The sequence below is a fragment of the Blennius ocellaris genome (genome assembly GCF_963422515.1).
Source record: "Blennius ocellaris genome assembly, chromosome: 2".
In the NCBI taxonomy this organism is placed as follows: Eukaryota; Metazoa; Chordata; class Actinopteri; order Blenniiformes; family Blenniidae; genus Blennius; species Blennius ocellaris.
In genome coordinates, this window is record NC_137651.1 from 31,769,709 (window position 1) to 31,790,428 (window position 20,720).

The window sequence follows — 20,720 nt, forward strand, 5'->3', positions numbered from 1 at the left end:
TCGTGTCTGTCCGGGGCCACGTTCCCGTCGGCGGGCCCCGGCCCGGTGCACAGGATCAGTGCTGATGTTTCATTTGGCTTTTTTTACAGTGGAAACTTCAGGGTTATTGCTCTTCGACTAAGCCGGGCGTTTGTAGCGAGGCTCACGTTGTCAGACTTAAAGGCCGATGTTAAATGGTGCCTGAGTGGCCCGTCTGCAGCCCCCCCCCCCTCCTCCTCCTGCAGCACCCCCCCCCCCCCCCCCCCCCCCCCCCCCTCCTCCTGAGCTCACGGCTTTCTTCCTGCCAGGCTGTTTGAAGTGGAGCGGAGCTTGATGTGGAAACTGTGGAGAAGATAGACGCGGTAATGTCAGGCTGCAAACTTTTAACTGCTTGGTTATTGTCCTGGTGAACACTGCTCTCGTAGCGGGCCCCCCCCGGGCCCCCCCCGGGCCCCAGAGCTCGGAAATACAGAAGCTGTCGGGTTTTTTTCCACAGAAACAAACTCATTGACTCGTTGACCTTTTGTTGTGTTTTTTGGTGCTTTGAGCCTCTGTAAATAAAAAAAACGGTCCCCAAGGTGGAGATTTTTGAAAAGGACGGAAAAACATAACCTTTCTGAATCTGTGGTCCTGGTCCTGGTCCTGGTCCTGGTCCTGGTCCTGGTCCTGGTCCTGGTCCTGGTCCATGTCCTGGTCCTGGTCCTGGTCCTGGTCCTGGTCGCCACATAGGTAGTAACTAGTAGTTCTGCACATGCTCAGTAGAGCCAATCAGCACAATGTTTCTTCTGTGGTGTTATGACTCCCAGTCTATATTCTCCTGGGCTTGGAGTTTTATTTTGACAGTCATCGTAATAACAATCCAACTTAGTAGTTTTATTTTGACAGCCGCTGTAATAACAATGTAACTTGGCAGTTTTATTTTGACAGTCACCGTAATAACAATCCAACTCGGTGGTTTTATTTGACAGTCACTGTAATAACAATCCAACTTGGTAGTTTTATTTTGACAGCCACTGTAATAACAATGTAACTTGGTAGTTTTATTTTGACAGTCACCGTAATAACAATCCATCTTGGTAGTTTTATTTTGACAGTCACCGTAATAACAATCCAACTTGGTAGTTTTATTTTGACAGTCAGCGTAATAACAATCCAACTTGGTAGTTTTCTTGGGACAAAATAATAATTCAAATTAACAGCTAAACAACTACAACATCTGGGTAAATACATATAACAAACAATAATCGGCAATAACAATAATGTTTTTTCTATTTATTTGTTTTAGTGTCAGTTCTCAGCGTAGATCCAGACGTATGATTATTTTCTACCTGAGCAGCAGGTTTGTTTCAGGACGGAACAGTTATTCCCACTGAACGAAGACTCTGCTGCAACTTTTTTCGAGCGACGACAACACTTTTGTGGGATTTGAGCTGCTCTTTCCTTTTAGCGCGACAACAGCGGCGCGAGTCTCCGAACACTTTCTGAAAGCTTCTTCCACAGAACAGCCGCCGTTTCTGAGTAAACTTTACCGAACACCACAGGACGCGCGACGAGATGAAACAACGGCGTGTTTGTTGGAAGTGAACAAAGTGACCGTTCCCTCACATTCACGGCACCGTCATCTGCATACAGTGACCACATGTCTCCATCCACACAGACCCTGAGTGGACCGGTACCGTGACGTTCTCACTGCATTTCAATGTCATGTAAGAATCTGCGGGACATGGCAGACCGCTGACTCTGTTGATGTTTTCCGTCGGGGGGGGGGGGGGTTGAAGTCACTCCGGCGGTGGGTATTTTGGCGGCGTGCCGTTGTTTCGCCGGCGCGTCGACACCGGGGGGGAGGTGGCAGGTGGCTCCTCGCCACCAGTCCTGGCGTGATAGTTACTGTGATATTTTGGGCTTGAATAATTCACAACGGCAACAACACGTCGCCCCTCGCCGCCGCGAAAATGTGGCTTGCATGTTTCATTAATGCCACCCGCCTCCAAGGCCCCTCCATAATTCAGCAGGCACTAGAGGAGGCGCGATGTGTCGCCACACAGCTCGGTGACACCGGGGACACGGCCAGGGAGGCCAGGGTGAGGCCGGATGCAGAGAGGGGGTGAAAGATGGGGGGGGGGGGGGCGAAGATGAGAGGAGTGTAAAAGTGGCAGAAGGACTCCAGTTCACTGCCTCGGTCTGCGTCCCGGTGGCGGAGGATCTGGCAACACGCCCCCCCCGCCAGAGAACTAGCATGAATTATTCACTCTTTGTTGTGGCCTCTCATGTGCTAAATGCCGCTCATTCGCATCCATGTCGGGCCGCCGCCGCCGCCGCCGCAATACCGCCCGATGTTTGGAAGTCCAACGAATTCCCTTCAAAATGACACGCTTGTTGTGCTCAAATGGAGGCTTCAGGCTCACGTTTCAGACGCACACCGACCCCCCGTGGAGCTCCGGGGAGGAAACAACCTGAGCTGCTGGGGCGAATGACGTGGAGCCTTCGCTTATTTTCAATTAAAAAGTTTAAAGTTTGCAGCAAAAATGTCCGACTGGATGAAAACACAAACATGATCCAGGTGACCAATTTATTCTCTTTACATGAAACGTTGTAAGAACTTGATTGATACGTAGATGTATTTTATGCCCTGAGGGTAAAAACTGAGTGTTTTACATGATTTCAGCTTACTAAATAACAACAACCACGATGATTGTGATAATAACCAATTTTGTTATCAATCAGTGACATAATTAGTAATACTGTGTAGTTTATTGATGATATATATACTATATTACAATCATGATTAAAATATTGCAATTTAATCGTTAAAAGATGGAAATTGAGTTATTTGATACTCGTGATTAGAATGGTCATTTACAAAAATAATAGAAAATTTGAATAGAAAAATATATGTATAATATTGAATATATCAAAGTTTGAGTGCAAGTATTGGTACTAAAAGAGCTTTTTTTGTTAGAAAACTCAGGGTAAAAGATTTCATCGTTAATTTTAGTAAATTGAAGAATCGAAACGTGTGTCGACCAGAGATGTGCAACTGTTCTGACACCAGACACCCCCCGCCCCCCCCCCCCCCCCCCAATACACACACACACACAGGCATTAAAAAGAAAACTGAAAAACACTAGATTGTCAAAAATGACATTCAAAACCGCCCTTGGTCAGAATTTATTATTGCATCTGTGGAGGTCACATGACGCAACGCCTTTCACAATAAAACAATGAGTCCAACTTAAGTGAAGTGATACTTTAGACACGTAAACTCAAAAAAATGTCCAGATGATGGCAAAGTGTTTTAATCCTGAATAAAATCCAATCCACTTTATTTATATAGCACATTTAAACAACAAAGCGTTTCCAAAGTGCTGCACATAAAAACAATAAAACTAAAACAATGCAAATTAGCTCCAACACTAAATAAATATAAAACCATAAATAAAAATCAAAACAGATTAAAAACCACAAACACATTTAAAAAAAACTACAAATAAGAATAAAACAATTTAAAAGAAAAATTGAAATATAAAAAAGCTTAAAAAGCAATAAAATAAATAAGAACAATAAGATAAATAAAAGACACAGGGGACAAAACGACTCACGGTGTTAAAAGCCTGAGAATAAAAGTGGGTTTCAAGACGCGATTTAAAACAGTCCACAGTGGGGGGGGGGGGGGGGGGGGGCAGAGCGTTCCACAGCTTAGGGCCGACAACAGAGAACGCTGTAAAAATCATAAAAATACGATATCCAGATAAGGTGACTGAGGGTTTTTTTTTTTTGTTGCAAATATAATCATATCTGATTTCCTTTAATATGTATATTTCAGAATAGACTGGTAAATTCTTGCCGTTACAAAAGGATCAAAAGAAGGAAAGACTTTGACATTCGTCCAGATCTGCAGTTTGATATGTGACGTTTGACTTGTTGGGCCCCCAGAGGTCAGATCAGGTGGACGTGGCCCCTCAGCTGAAATGGCTTTGCCCCCCCCCCTGGTCCAGACGGTCGTTGGACTTCAGCCTTCAGCGGCCGGCCGGCCACAGTGGGTGTCGTGCAGCACAGCTGGGGCTGAGGTGAGCGGAGGTTCACAGCTTCACACCAGCTCTTTGTCAGATGTTGGCCCCTGAATTATTCATCAGGCCGCTCATGTCTGTAATTTCTGTGTCTGTAATTCTCTGTGTCGAGTGTCTCACACTCTCATGGTTGAAAGGCTTTGCTGAAGGCGTTGGTGATGCGTTTGAGTGCTCGGTAAAATGCTGCGTTTCACACCTGCGGCCATGCAGCCGGGCCCGTCCCACCGTGGCGTGCAGCCTGCAGGAGCTCGTACCACTGAACATCCAGTACAGGGGGGTCAAAGTCATTTCAGTTGAGGGGCCACGTCCACCTGATCTGACCTCTGGAGGCCCAACAAGTCAAACGTCACATATTAAATATGGACAAAGTCTTTCCTTCTTTTAATCCTTTTGTAACGGCAAGAATTCACCAGTCTATTCTGAAATATACATATTAAAGGAAATCAGATATTATTATATTTGCAAAAAAAAAAAAAAAACCTCAGTCACCTGTATCTGGTATCGTATTTTTATTCAGGATTAAAACAATTTGCCATCATCTGGAAATTGTTTTTGAGTTTACGTGTCTAAAGTGTCATTTCACATGCGTTGGCCACCTTTATTGTGAAAGGTGTTGCGTCATGTGACCTCCACAAACGCATTAATAAATTCTGACCAAGGGGCGGTTTTGAATGTCATTTTTGCCACTCTAGTGTTTTTAGATCAGCCTCTGTCAGTTTTCATATTTATACTTTAAAAAAAAAAAAAAAATCTCATAATTCATTCTTACACACTTAGAGTTTAGTCTGATTGAACCTCAATGGGCTCTAGACATTAACGCTGGGAGGACATGGATATTCTAGGAGAAGCTGGACTGGGAGTCATGACAACATGGAGGGAACTTTGTTCTGATTGGCTCTGCTGAGCATGTGCAGGAGAACTAGTTACTACCAACCAACATGGTGACCAGGACTTTTTGCTGGATGATATATTGTCCCATAAATTATTGCAGATAAACAATTTTAGTATCAAAAAGGTTGTGAAAACAATGCGTCCATGAAGCCCTGTGTTGGCTCGTCAAGGAGCCCCTCCTCCAGTGATGCGGACACACCCAACATTAGGTGGGGCACAGAGTTTCCGATGCGACCCATACGGGCATCCTTATCTAACGTCCTGGTCAAGCAAGGTCGTCTGTGATCCGGCAGTGGTTGTGGGCACCGGGCGTTCGTCCTCAAAGTGTCCTCAGGATGGACAATGAGGAAGGCAGTGGGACAATCCCAGTGGTCATCCAGTTCTTAGAGCCCGGCCTCGAGCGGTCTGACGGGAGGAAATAGAACCAAAGCTCCGGTGCTGAAGCCGATCGCAGAGGGAACACTTTTGTCATCCAGCCTGTTTGGAGGCGAGAGATGCGGGGGGGAAAAACCAACGCACTGCATGGGTACTACGGCGATACGTCAAGGACGGAAAAATGATGTAGGCCGGGCCTCTGGTTCTGCTCAGACGGCCTTTTGAGAACGATCACAGTTCACACTGCAAACACACCGGGGCCAACTGGACGAGCTCATGTCTTATGAGATGTTTCGTCCCGTATCAAAGTGTCTCCATGAGCTCATTGTGTGGTTGGCTTCACACTGGGACGCCTCTTCAGGTTCATAGTCGGATCAGTGACCACACATGAAGAGTTGTACCGGCGGCGTGCGGTCGCATGGACCATCAGAACCACCGTCAGTGGTGGTGTGTCGTGTGTGTCACCTTCAGTCAAACAAAAAGAGGTTTGTACAGCTGATTTGTACATATTCTGTTTAAAATGGTCTTTTGTCAGACGGCCGTCCCCCGAGGACGTCTGTGGTGTTTGAGTTTTGTTTCTCCTGCCCTCGCGGGCAAACGGTCAGATCCAGATCTGTGTCACCTGAAGAATCCTGATAACGAGCGAAACTTTAGTTCTTGTGTTATTTAGTGCTAAAAGTGCAGCCCCGTCTGTGAAGTTGTGTCTGAACGGAGCCGTGGCGTCGCTCTTCTCCTCCGCGCTCCGTCCTTCTGGAATCGCCTCCTTTTCCAAGTGCAGCCTGGCAGATAATGGCTGTTTTGTTTAGTGGCGGATCGTCCTAAAGTACATAACGTGAATTATTCAGCTCTCGCTCATGATTGCACTGGAAAGCAGTTGTGGGGCAAACCGTTTGTTGAGTTGAGGATGCACGTAAGGGGGGGGGGGGGGGGGGGTCCTCGACGATGTAACACTGCATATTTAGCCGACGTGTTATGTTTTATTGATGCTCGTGTCCCGACCTTACTTGCTTTAGGAGGCAGTTAACCTGATAAAATCTTTGCCATGCTTCACTTCACCACGGTGAGGCACCCTGGCATGCAGCACAGCATCACCACTCTGCTCTCGTTTCCTGTCCTCCGCTACGCTTCTTCCTCCACGCTGCACAAAACCCCGCCGAGGAAACCGCTCCGGAACCTGGTGAGTTTTGGAGGAACACTTGAGCCGGTTGTTCATTCAGGTAAACAGAGACGATGTTGGTGGATGCTCCTCCTCATCCTCCTCTTTGTCCTCGTCCTCCTCCTCCTCTTCTTCCTCCTCTTCCTCCCGATCCACGTCTGACCTGGCTGGAGCTTTTCACCTGGACACTGAGCCTGTTGGGAAGTTTTCTGCTGACTGCCAGAAGAACTTCTGTTTGACCCTCCTGACACATTTCCGAGCCAGTGGAGCTTCTTTTTTATTGTGAAGCCAAGCTTATTCAAGGATGTAATGTTCAGAGCACAGACATGAGCGAGGCCATGCTAGGAAGAGGGCTTTTAGATCAATGTGCCTCCCCGGAGAGACGCTGACTTTCTGCTCTGACAGTAGTATGCTAACAGTGATTTTATTGCAGAGGGTTGAAATACAGCAGCTTTCTGCCAAGTGCAAGTGAAGGAAATCACGACTGCTTTCAACACGAACGCTTCTTTGTTTTATATTATGGTGAGTTTAGTTCCACTCTGTCCTTCACTTCAGGCTCATCAACATGTCCTATGTACACAAAGAGACGACTGAACTGGGATCAAGATGGTTTCCATGCATGATTCTCTTGACTGGGATCATAGAGTGACCTGCTTTAGGTTTTAGTTTTAATGGTTTTAATGGAGGGGAAAACCGAGTCCACGTTTTCCTGAGGTGCAATAGCAATCCTGCTTTTTCCTGGTTAATATTGTCTTTCCTGGTTATTTGAGCACTGAACGCTCATGAAAAGTGGTCAAGAGTGTGTTTGGTTTAGATGTCCTCTTCACCTTTAACTTCTTAAAGTTTAAACTTTAACTTCTTTCTTCAGGTAAGAAACTTTGACTCTGGTAGCTTTGACCACGGCCAAGCAGAAGCAGCATGTGGCCCTCAGAACAAACCCGCCCATAGTTGGATCCAAGCCGACGGGCGAGCTGAACCTGCAGAGCGGACATATAATTAAGAACATACTAACTGGTATTTTCAATGAAAAGAATTGCTGCTACCAGTTTGAGCACCAACGCTGTGATGTGAACTTTTCCAGGACGGTGTTTTATTTTGTAGCAGAAGCTCGGGGAGAACCGCGGAGGTCGTCTTGCCTTGCCGTTGGGCTGTTCTTCCACTGAGACCAGGGTGGAGGGTTCGGCTCCGGCACCAAGTCACTGACTGTGATTGGTTTCAGATGCTGGACAAGCTGAAAGAGCGATGGACCAACACGGGTCTGTGGGAGAAGCTGGAACATCATAAAATGGTCATCACTGAACCCCGCGGCGGGCCCAAGGCCGACTTTGAGGAGCTGCTTCAGATGTACTACGATGCCATCAAATACTGTGAGGGCAGAGGTGAGATGCCTGGACTGTAACTGGACAACAGCTGGACAACAGCTGGACAGCAGCTGGACTGTCGCTGGACAGCAGCTGGACAGCAGCTGGACAGCAGCTGGACTGTCGCTGGACAACAGCTGGACTGTAGCTGGACTGTAGCTGACTGTAGCTGGACTGTAGCTGGACAGCAGCTGGATAGCAGCTGGACTGCAGCTGGATAGCAGCTGGATAGCAGCTGGACTGTAGCTGGACTGCAGCTGGACTGTAGCTGGACTGTACCTGGACTGCAGCTGGACTGTACCTGGACTGCAGCTGGACTGCAGCTGGACTGTAGCTGGACTGCAGCTGGACAGCAGCTGGACAGCAGCTGGACAGCAGCTGGACAGCGAGGCTGACTGGAGCCGTGTGAAGAAGCCAGCAGTGACCCTCTCGTCTCTCCCTGGCCGGCTGCAGACGGAGCGCTGCTGATCGCCGTCTGCAGGGGCAAAGTGAGCGAAGGGTTGGACTTCACGGACGACAACGCCAGAGCCGTGGTCACCATTGGGATTCCCTTCCCCAACATCAAAGACCTCCAGGCAAGTGCCGTCACACCGTCTCCTGTTGGCAGTTTGCCTCACGCCAAAGTTCCCGACCTCCCGTGACCGGCAGCGGTGACCAACACACAATGAAGGTTATGCGTTTTGACTTGAAATCGTTGTGTTTTCACCCTCACTCACTGACTTCTTCTGTATTGGACCGTCGCCAATAAATCACATCGACCTCCGTCCTTTCTTCCAACACTTTGCTTCGCACGAAGACAAATAAAAGGAGTCGGACCTCACAGACGTGCACGCTCATGCACGGCCTCACCAAACATCCCTTTTTTTGGTGATCCGTGAAAAACAATCCCAAAGTGATGTGATGTTGCCGCGTGCCCCCCCCCCCCGTCCTCAGCAGATAAAGTTGACCTTTAAGTTTGAGTCTCCTCCTCATCCTCCTGTCAGAGCACGACGGCGCTTCCACTAACCTGTTCTGTCAGAGCAGCAGGACGTGTGGCTGATTGAAGCTTCCCAGAGCCTTTCACCTCCGCCTCAGCTGTCAGCTCCACCTCCGTCAGCTCCGCCAGGCCTCCTCCTCCACGTCTCGTCTCACGCCGCGATTCTTTACGTTCTCGATGTTATGTCGCACCGCTTGCAGGAGGCAAGCGGATCAACCGAAGTGTGCCGGAAGATCATTAAGCGAAGTTTTTAACTGAACTCCTCAGGTGTGGTCCAGCCGTGTGTCGGCGGCGAGTCGCGGTGGGCGGAGACTCAAATACCCACATCCAACATCACTGAGTCTCTGGCCCCCGTTCACACGACGACCGTTTTTGTCTTTTCATTTGGAAACATTTCACGTTTCCACGGCAACACGCAGAAAACAATGTCTGTTTACGTGGAATAAATGGTGTAGTTTTCATGTTGGTCCACTAGTCGGAGCTGTTGTTAGTTTCCATACTGAAAGCAGAGAACAGTGGGATCGGAACATAAACACTGGAAGATACCCGAATTGTGGATATCTGCCGATACCGATGCTATTCTGATACCAGAGCTGTTTGCTTCAATATTATTATTATTATCAATATTGTTGATTCTATGTGAGGCAGTAATAAACTCCTCTCTACAGTAAAGTAAGAAATGTAGGAATTCTCTCAAAGTTTTCTCTCAAAAGACAACTGAGGTTAGTAGAAGGGGAAAAAAGGAAGCAGTGCAAAGTATTTTAGTTCCATTTGGCCAATGTGGAGGTGACGTAGCTTCAACACGGCTGGAGGGTGAGACATGCATCAGCACTGAGGCTGATGGAGGTGATGTAGCATTGGCACTAGAGGCTGGTGGAGGTGACGTAGTGTTGGCACAGGAGGCTGGTGGAGGTGACGTAGCGTTGGCACTGGAGGCTGGTGGAGGTGACGTAGCGTTGGCACTAGAGGCTAGTGGAGGTGACATAGCTTTGGCACTGGAGGCTGGTGGAGGTGACGTAGCGTTGGCACTAGAGGCTGGTGGAGGTGACATAGCTTTGGCACTGGAGGCTGGTGGAGGTGACGTAGCGTTGGCACTAGAGGCTGGTGGAGGTGACGTAGCGTTGGCACAGGAGGCTGGTGGAGGTGACGTAGCGTTGGCACTGGAGGCTGGTGGAGGTGACGTAGCGTTAGGCTAGTGGAGGTGACATAGCTTTGGCACTGGAGGCTGGTGGAGGTGACGTAGCGTTGGCACTGGAGGCTGGTGGAGGTGACGTAGCGTTGGCACTAGAGGCTGGTGGAGGTGACGTAGCGTTGGCACTAGAGGCTGGTGGAGGTGACGTAGCGTTGGCACTAGAGGCTGGTGGAGGTGACGTAGCGTTGGCACTGGAGGCTGGTGGAGGTGACGTAGCGTTGGCACTAGCGGCTGGTGGAGGTGACGTAGCATTGACACTAAAGGCTGGTGGAGGTGACGTAGCGTTGGTACTAGAGGCTGGTGGAGGTGACGTAGTGTTGGCACTGGAGGCTGGTGGAGGTGACGTAGCGTTGGTACTAGAGGCTGGTAGAGGTGACGTAGCGTTGGTACTAGAGGCTGGTGGAGGTGACGTAGTGTTGGCACAGGAGGCTGGTGGAGGTGACGTAGTGTTGGCACAGGAGGCTGGTGGAGGTGACGTAGTGTTGGCACAGGAGGCTGGTGGAGGTGACGTAGCGTTGGCACAGGTAGTTCACAGCATTGTACCCTTCATATTTTTTTTTCCATATGAAGTATAAATTAGCTTCATCCCATTCAATAAGTACTTGTATAGATACTCTGTATCAGCGAGTAGAGAAAGGTTAGTACTTGTACTTTAGGGTTAGTAAAGTTACTTTCACTTTGAGATCTACTTAAAGAGTTAAAGTGTGCAGTTCAGAAGGTGTGTATGCTGGACAGATGTGTGTGCTGGACAGATGTGTGTGCTGGACAGATGTGTGTGCTGGACAGATGTGTGTGCTGGTAGATGACCTCCATCTTGGCTGGTATAAGTAGATATCGGGTATCGGGTTTCAGATTATGTGTGAAAAGACATTTTTGCTTGAAAGGCGATGCAGACAGTTGGAGGCGTCTGTTCCTCACCGCAGCTTCCTGTCGGATGGTCTTCTCACCGTAATGACCGCGACATTGTGAAAGTCGTGTTTTCGTACGAGCTTCCTGCGAGGAGCCTGTGAAACGAAGCGCCTTCTCTGGGAAAGAGCGGCGGCTGAGTGGTTGGAGCACCGCCGGGAGGGCAGAGGAAGCCAGAGCTCGTTAGACGCCAAGGTGGAGCCGGCCAAGCGTGAAGAGGCCGTGCATCTCTAATGACATATTGTACGCTCCACATCAACAGCCTTTGTTTGTGCGCGACATGCGGCGCTCCACAGAGAGCGCTCGTCTCCTGTCAGAGCTGCACGGTCAGGTGGGGCGAGGCTGACGGAGGCTGACGGAGGCTGACGGAGGGTTGGACTGCGCACAGCCTCCTTGTTCGCCACACAAAAGGATTGATTGATGAAGTGCTGCGAATTAATGTACGTTTGTAAACCAGGCGCATCTTCATTTGCTCCTGTCCTCCTCTGCAGATCTGCATGTTTGGCCCTCCTGCCCCCTCGCTGTGGCCCCCCAGAGCCCCAGGGCCACTGTTTGGCCCTCCTGCCCCCTCGCTGTGGCCCCCAGGGCCCCGGGGCCAGTGTTTTTGGCCCTCTTGCCCCCTCGCGGTGGCCCCCAGAGCCACGGGGCCAGTGTTTGTGGCCCTCCTGCCCCCTCGCTGTGGCCCCCAGAGCCCCGGGGCCACTGTTTGGCCCTCCTGCCCCCTCGCTGTGGCCCCCAGAGCCCCGGGGCCACTGTTAGGCCCTCCTGCCCCCTCGCGGTGGCCCCCAGAGCCCCGGGGCCACTGTTTTTGGCCCTCTTGGCCCCTCGCTGTGGCCCCCAGAGCCCCGGGGCCACTGTTTGGCCCTCTTGCCCCCTCGCGGTGGCCCCCAGAGCCCCGGGGCCAGTGTTTTTGGCCCTCTTGCCCCCTCGCTGTGGCCCCCAGAGCCCCGGGGCCAGTGTTTTTGGCCCTCTTGCCCCCTCGCGGTGGCCCCCAGAGCCCCGGGGCCAGTGTTTTTGGCCCTCTTGCCCCCTCGCTGTGGCCCCCAGGGCCCCGCGGCCAGTGTTTTTGGCCCTCTTGCCCCCTTGCTGTGGCCCCCAGAGCCCCAGGGCCAGTGTTTTTGGCCCTCTTGCCCCCTCGCGGTGGCCCCCAGAGCCCCGGGGCCACTGTTAGGCCCTCCTGCCCCCTCGCTGTGGCCCTCAGGGCCCCGGGGCCAGTGTTTTTGGCCCTCCTGCCCCCTCGCTGTGGGCCCCAGAGCCCCGGGGCCAGTGTTTTTGGCCCTCCTGCCCCCTCGCTGTGGCCCCCAGAGCCCCGCGGCCAGTGTTTTTGGCCCTCTTGCCCCCTCGCGGTGGCCCCCAGAGCCACGGGGCCAGTGTTTTTGGCCCTCCTGCCCCCTCGCGGTGGCCCCCAGGGCCCCGGGGCCAGTGTTTTTGGCCCTCTTGCCCCCTCGCGGTGTCCCCCAGAGCCCCGGGGCCAATGTTTTTCGCCCTCCTGCCCCCTCGCGGTGGCCCCCAGGGCCACTGTTTGGCCCTCCTGCCCCCTCGCTGTGGCCCCCAGAGCCCCGGGGCCAGTGCTTTTGGCCCTCTTGCCCCCTCGCTGTGGCCCCCAGAGCCCCGGGGCCTGTGTTTTTGGCCTTGTCGCCCCCAGAGCCCCGGGGCCACTGATTGGCCCTCTTGCCCCTTCGCTTTAATGGTGTCTGATCAGTGATTATTATTGTTTTTCATGCATCCTGGTGGGTTCAGGTTTAACATAAGAACTCCTTGGTTGGTGGTGTGCCTCTCTCACTCCCCCCCCCCCCCCCCCCACCCCCCCCCCCCCCCCCCCCCCCCCCCTACGGTGAGGACAAAGAGGTGTGGGCCGGTTTGAAGCCAAGCTCACATTCCCAGACAGGCAGAACTCGCAGACGCTCCGACCCGCGAGCGCATGGCGTGGCGTTTTACTGGCCTGTTGCGTTGTCGTGCCGGAGATCAAAGGTTGAGCCTGGAGAGCCTGGAGAGCCTGGAGAGCCTGGAGAGCCCCCGGCAGAGCGAAGCCGGCCCCCAGGTGGCAGGACGCCTCGGGGTTTTTCCATCAGCGTGTTTGTGCGGCGAGCAGCCGCGTCCCGCGTGAGCCAAGTCCAACAATAAGTCGCTTTTAACGAGCAGTAAAAAGACGCTGCCCACCGATGAGGCGTCTTTTAACTTAATGATGGGCTGAAGTCAACCTGTCTGGCTGCTCTCTGTTTAACACACCGCAGAGATTTTACCTCTTCGGGCCTTTCCAGGAGGGAAGAGTGGGGATGAAGGGGATTGAGGAGGAAGGGATGGAAAAACCTCATGCGGGACGTCTATCATCGACCCTATCAGCCGCTGAAGGAACGCTTCTTCCTCCATGAACGCAGCTTTTCCTGCTCGTGTCGCCCCGCCGTCGTCACCGTACCGTCTGGACCCCCGTCACCTCGCCGTACCGTCTGGACCCCCGTCACCTCACCGTACCGTCTGGACCCCCGTCACCTCACCGTACCGTCTGGACCCCCCTCACCGTACCGTCTGGACCCCCGTCACCTCGCCGTACCGTCTGGACCCCCCTCACCGTACCGTCTGGACCCCCGTCACCTCGCCGTACCGCCTCACCGTACCGGCCCATCACGTTCTGTGCAGCGGCACCGAGGCTTTAGTGGAACTGCGTGAGCTGACCCATGATCATATCAGGAAGCAGTGATAGTCTGCTGCCTTTAACACACACACACACACACACACACACACACACACACACACACACACACACACACACTCTTGAAGACGAGTCACTCAGCTGTCAGCCTCGCCACATATGGCAGACGAGGCGCTCAGCAATCTCAGTGACAGGCACAAGATGTCCTGCACTGCCAGGGGCGCGCACACTGACACTGACACACACACACACACACACACACACACACACACACACACACACACAGATGCACTCGGCTGCGAACCATGCCTCGTAGTCAAATATATGTTTTCAGGGATGAACAGGTTGCCGTGGAGGACGAGGCCACGGCGCAGCCGGCGATCTCTTGACATTTTAGCTAATCCCTTCTAGCTTGTGATTTCCTTGCACATTTGCGATATTTGCTAGCAGCCAGGATTGGCTTTTTCACATATGCAACCTGTCATGTCGGATCGGGCGCCGGGACTGGAACGCTGAAGTGGACTGTGATTGGCTTCAGATGACACGGCGGCTCGGGGCTACCCGGCCTTCTGTGGGTCTCGGAGTGGATTCTTTAACTGCCCCGGTGTCTCATGCCTTGGCAGGCCGCTCGCCACGGCCACGCCGCCGGCGTTTCCAGACTGCCGGTGATCCGTCCCCGTCCCCCCCCGTCCCCTCCCCCCCGGCGACAGGCGAGGACCGGAGCTGTCGGTCCAGACGCTTTTGTAAATCTCCTGACAGGCCCCGGCCTCGCTCCCGCGGTGCGGAGGTGTTCGGCGGCGGCGGTCTTCGCCGAGGTGTCTTTAGTCATCGCCTAACTTTTGCAGGGCGACATTTAAAAGAATCCCCGTGACCGGCCTTGTTTGTTTACAAAGCAGGGGCACGGCCACATTGCGTGATGCGGCGCACAGGGAAACAGGCTGGTACCTGCCGCGGCGTCGGGTGGCTCTGGGCGAGCACACGGTACCTGTCAAAAGCAGTTAGGGCCCCGTTCGGCGGCCCCGCCCCCGCACGCCATCCCGTCAGACGCCAGCTGAACTTTTCACTTGTCAATTCTGAAAGGTTAGCGCTAAAACCAGCAGCGACGGATGCAGATGGATGGATGCTTTCTTGGCATTTCTGCGCGGGGCCGATCCACGTCACCTTGACCAAACCCCCCCCCATCCCCCCCATCCCCCCATCCACCCCCCCCCCCCCCCCTCGCCACCTCTGTCACAACCTCATCGTCAGCCCCTTTGTTCCCTTTTCACATCACATCTGCCCGGTGCAGGCTGCAGCTCACACATCTGGCTGCCCCCCCCCCCCCCCCCCTGGTGGTGAACCTTCATGTTCCTCCTGGTTTCTTCCGTCTTGCTTCGTCGATGATGTGACGGTTTGATTAAATGAATCTGAGCCCACAAAGATTTCTCCTGTTCGTCGCTCTTATTTTAGGCGAGGCGACTTTTTTGTTTTTTTTATTCCGTTTTTAAATGGCGATTCGATATTTTGTTAAAGTTCATTCCTGCAAACCCAAAAAGCAACATGATTCCCGACACTGTATCGTTAAACAAACGGTATCTCACAGTAACGTGAACATGCGGCTCTGCTGTCGATATATGTTGAATATCTGTCTTGTTTTAATTCTGCGAACCAGCGTCAGAGTGAATCTCGTCTCTCACTGGGGAAGAAGAACCTTTCCTTGTCTTTAAAATCTGCCGGTTGCTGGTTCAACCCCCCATTTCCCCTCCATGTCGTTACTGTGTGTTGCTCATTAATAACTTCTCGCTGACAAGAAAATCTTTTCCTGACTTTTCATGTAGAAATGTCAGTGTTTGAAAGCATTTAAGGAAATAAATAAAAAAAAAGAAGATGTAAAGCGTTTGATTAAAAATAAAAAAAGCCAGTGTGATTGTAAGCTGTGGCATTATATTGTTTAAATTACGCTTTTTTTTTTCATATTTCAGGTTTGGTTTGTGTTAATGTGAACTTTCTAAATGATATATTAATACTTTATCGTACTAAAACGACAACAGAGATTTTGAATTCTATTTATTTGTATATTATAATGCTATTATGTACTCGTCCCATCCACTTGAGATCAAATTGCACTGTATGTGGGTCATGAAGTAAAATGAGTTTGACACCCCTGCATTACAGCTTTACTCTATTATAGAAAAAAAATACATTGTGACCCCAATGATGTTATAAGCTATTTGAAAAACAACCAAACCAAAATCAACAGTCCTTCAAATGAGACACATTTCTCAATAAACCGTTGCTTCATTCTTTACGTTTTTGAATCCTGCTATTGTGTAACGGTGATGATGATTGACTCGTTCTCTACAAATCCATCAACAGCAGCACTTCTCTGTGTTTTAATCATGAATCGTGTCCTTGTCATCAACTAGAAGAAACAGCCTCAATAAAAGAATTCCCCCCATTCGTCTCCTGTGGCTCAGACACGGTTTTATCTCACTGATGTGTTTTGCTTTCCAGGTGGAATTAAAGATGAAGTACAACGACCGGCACTACAGCTCCAGAGGGCTTCTCCCCGGGCATCGCTGGTACGAGATCCAGGCCTACAGAGCTCTGAACCAGGCGCTGGGGAGGTGAGCGAGCCTCCTGTCGTCTTCCAAGGCGCCCCCCCCCCCCCCCCCCCCACCCCCCATAACCGTACCCCGGTCCGCAGGTGTATCCGCCACAGGAAGGACTGGGGAGCTCTGATCCTGGTGGACGACCGCTACAGGAACAATCCCAACAAGTACATCACAGGTCTGCAGCCCGGCACACTGCAGACACTAGATGGCAGTAGCTCTCCACGGTTTTCTCTCAATGTGTGTGTGTGTGTCTCTCTCTCTCTCTCTCTCTCTCTCTCTCTCTCTCTCTCTCTCTCGCTCTCTCTCTCTCCACAGGTCTGTCCAAGTGGGTGCGGCAGCTGGTCCAGCACCACGACACCTTCGGTAACGCCATGCAGTCCTTGCAGGCCTTCTCTCAGCAGCAGCAGCAGCAGGGGGCTGTGGTCGACTCTGCCCAGAGCCGGACCCCCGGCCTCCCCCTGCCCACTGCCAGTCACACACCAGCCACGCCCGAGCAGACCTCCACCCTCCACCTCCACCCACACATGCCCCTAAAGGACGGAGGGAGAGGAAGCACAGGTGAGACGTTGAACTAACGCAGATGAATATTCCCCGTAGAAAGCAGAACGTTCCTGCTAAACTCTGTTTTCGTACTGACTCCACCCATTCTCCCGCTCACAACACGGAGTCGTGGTGCTATATGCTGACGATCATTTAGTATTCAAAAGTCACCCAGAGGTTTTAGTGACACGCTGCTGACTGCAGAAGCTCCACTGCAGTCCGTCACATCTCCATGTCAACACATTTACCAGTTGGGACGCTGCGTCGCGTAAACCAGTGGTGTTCAACCTTTTTGAGCCAAGGGACACTTTTTTTCTTTGGAAAAATCTTAAAAATGTTAACATGTTAAACTCTGCAGCCTCTATTAACAATATAAAGTCTTTCTCATCAAAGTTTTATCAACAGGAATCCAGTAAATCCAGAAACCAGGACTTTTTTTAATAGTGCCTCCCTCAGTGTGAAACCTGGACCTGATGGATCTGAGATCCTGGTTTTCAAAAACTTCTCCATCACTGTCACTGACACAGTACTTTGATACAAGATGGTAGCAGGAGGTGGAGATGAACCACACTGACGTCTGTCACTTTACATTTCACCGGCAAAGTTCTGTGCTGCCCTCTAGTGGTGAAGAGTATTGTAGCATCAGGGAGTTGGTCGCTGCAGGGCATGATGGGAGTTCAGGTTATGTGTTGCCGGAGTTTATGGAGGGTTATTGTCGGGGTTGTTGTGTTGTTGGTTTGTGTTGTGTTGTGTTGTGTTGTTGTTGTTCCTCAGTTCAGATGGTTATTATTTCCTCTAGTTTGGTTTGTTGGATGTTGGTGATCAACCAGGAGGGAGAAATGTGTTGTGGAGTCTCGTCCTGGTATGAAGTTCCGGTTGCGTGGGATCATGTCAAAATAAAAGCCTCTGGTGATCTGCTGGCAGAAAAGAATCTCGACTCAGAGGAATTCTTCCGCGGCGCTCAACACAATATTTATACTTGATTACTCTGCGCTCCCGCGCTCCCCTTCATGAGCCCTGACATTTAAAGTAGGGGGAATTAAAGGTGCGTATCGTTTTTCAGGCCTGGGGGGTCGGGGGGGGGGGGGGGGGGGGGGGGCTTCTGCCTGCGACGTCACGTTGTGGAAATACGTGACGCGTTTGCTCATCGCCTTGGCGGGCCTCCTTTGTCCTCAGGGGTCAGGACGAGGTGGAGCGCTTTACCCAGTTCAATGCAGCGAGGTGGACAGAGTTTTGTGGGGGGGCCGCCCAGCCCGGTCCCTCCCTGGTGGTGGGGGTGGGCTCAGTGGAGTGGCTTGCCTCATTACTGTAAGGTCTTTTGCGTGCCTGAGTGGCGCTGAAGCGAGCTGATGAGCAGATGTTGGACTGTTGCTTTTAATTAAATCCCCTTAACCTTTGTTTGGGTTCTATTGAGCGTACGGCTGCGTTTACCTCGCCGCTCCGCGGCCGGGCGGCCCCGCAGTCGCTCTGCACGCCCGCTGCATTTCACTGCACCACCCAAATGGCACAGTGGCTGTTCCGAGGATGAAGGGTCCGAGTATGTTGGTGGATGTAGAACCAACGCTGAGCCTTGCTTTCTTTGTTGCAGAGTGTGTGAAGATGCTCCAGAGTCCCCCTTCAGGGAAGACCCCCCCTCGCTCCTTCTTCCCCATCTTCACCCCCAGCCCCACCAGCACCCGCTTTAAGACCCCCATCTTCACCTCCAGCCCCACCAGCACCGACTTTAAGACCCCCATCTTCACCTCCAGCCCCACCAGCACCGACTTTAAGACCCCCATCTTCACCCCCAGCCCCACCAGCACCGACTTTAAGACCCCCATCTTCACCTCCAGCCCCACCAGCACCCGCTTTAAGACCCCCATCTTCACCCCCAGCCCCACCAGCACCGACTTTAAGACCCCCATCTTCACCTCCAGCCCCACCAGCACCGACTTTAAGACCCCCATCTTCACCTCCAGCCCCACCAGCACCGACTTTAAGACCCCCATCTTCGCGGGGACAACGCCCAGGGAGACCCCGGAGACGTCTGACATTGAGAACCCCCCCGCCGGCCCCCCACCGGCCCCCTGCCAGAGCTTCAGCCCAAAACATGAAGCCGGAGACCTGTCCTCCGTCGCGTCCCCGTCCCCCCCCCGGAAAGAGGAGAGAGGCCCCCCCTCGGCGGACGGTTCAGACGAAGAGGATACCTCCGTCTTCTTCACTCCGGAACTCTTCGAGGGCGAGGGGGCCGACGGCCCAGGGGAGGCGGCCGAGGGGCCGCGGAGCGCCGCCCTGCTGGAGGAACCGGGTGGGGAGGGGGGTCCGGGTGCAGTCAGCCAGGAGGATTGGGGGGGCCAGGAAGGACGGGGGCAGAGCAGAGACGCAGGCAGCAGCAGGTCCCACAGGCTGTCCAGGTCTAAGAGAGCTCCGCCCACTCCCACAGGTAAATAACCAGCAGCCCCCCCCCCCACAATCTGAGCAGGCTTCTATTCGGACACCACGTGGTGGGGGGGCAGCAGGAGAAACCTGAGGGCTCAGCACAACAGGATCTGAGGGTCAAACCTCAATAAAGTGTCAGTTTTTAGTGCTGAATTAAAAAAAACACGAGTATCACAACAGCAGCAGACTGTGTGTACACACATGTATATATATATATGTGTGTACACACACACATGTATATATATATATATATATATATATATATATGTGTGTGTGTGTGTACGGACGGAATAAACGTTTCAAATGGAAACTCCCATGAGATCTTTATTGTTCATTGATTTCAAATAGCTGTTAATGTGGACGATGTAGTATATATATATATACACACACATATATATATACACATACACATATATATATACACACACATATATATACACACACGCACATATATATATATACATATATATATGTGTGTGTGTATATGTATATATATACATATATATACACATATATGTGTGTGTATATATATACATATATGTGTATGTATATGTGTGTGTGTGTATATATACACACACACACACACACATATATATATGTGTATATGTATATATGTGTATGCATATGTGTGTATATCTATGTATATACACACACACGTATATATACACATATATGTGTGTGTGTGTGTGTATAAGTGTATATACACATATATGTGTGTATATATGTGTGTGTATATATATACACACACACATATATATATATATATATATATATATATATATATATATATATATATATATACACACACACACACATACATATGTGTATATATATGTGTATGTGTATATATATATATATATACACACATATCTATCTATCTATCTATAATTATCCTGGGGCAGCTGTGACCCGTCAGAGAGCAGCTCGTCACGCAGGGCGACAGCTCGCCTTATTATGGTCTGTCCTGCGCTGAGACTCCTCACGAACCTACAGCGCTGGAGTGGAAGGGAGTGCAGCTGCATTCAGCACTTTAATGATGCGGCCGTGTTTTAGACATGGCCGATTGAATGCAATCTATGTCATTTCTAATTAAACGTCATAAACAAATGTGCCGTTTGTGTGTGAGCACGTTCACGTTTTGTTGAAGAGTCACCAGAGTCTGAAAGACCGTCTGAAAACAGGAGTTTGAAGAAGCCGTCAACGTTGGAAGTAAAGTCGCCACGACTTTGCTGCGACTGACTTCTGATCAATAAAAGCAAAGTGTCGTGGTGTCACTTTTCAGTTTGCAGTTCGGATCCCGGCGACAAATTCCTGTGTTGTAGATAAAGAGTTTGAAATTCACGTCACTTTGCTGTAAAGAAAATGTTGCTTTTAAGCGTCATTTGTCTGCCACAGCATGTAGACTGTCTATACAGCTCAGCCTCATCTCTTATATAAATGTATTTATTTTTCAACAGAGGCTTATTAAAGACCACATTTGATTGTTGGGGCCCGAGGAGCCGACGTGGCCTAATCAAGCCGATGCTTAATGCAGAATCGTCAAACGGAGACACGACGATGACATTAAACGTGATTACGCTGATGTGATTTGTCTCATTACCGGACGAACTTCACC

At 51.1% G+C, this 20,720-nt stretch overlaps 1 protein-coding gene across 1 annotated transcript in view; it reads left to right on the forward strand.

The window, feature by feature from the left end:
• The window catches only part of brip1 (BRCA1 interacting helicase 1), a gene marked incomplete at its 3' end in the record, with an annotated part of 55,315 nt that overhangs the window by 22,852 nt on the left and 11,743 nt on the right, over positions 1–20,720 (forward strand). The window contains 6 exon segments of the mRNA XM_080511311.1: positions 7,688–7,847; positions 8,283–8,404; positions 16,047–16,159; positions 16,240–16,322; positions 16,463–16,705; positions 18,276–19,109. Of these exon segments, the coding sequence (XP_080367437.1) occupies positions 7,688–7,847; positions 8,283–8,404; positions 16,047–16,159; positions 16,240–16,322; positions 16,463–16,705; positions 18,276–19,109 (1,555 nt within the window).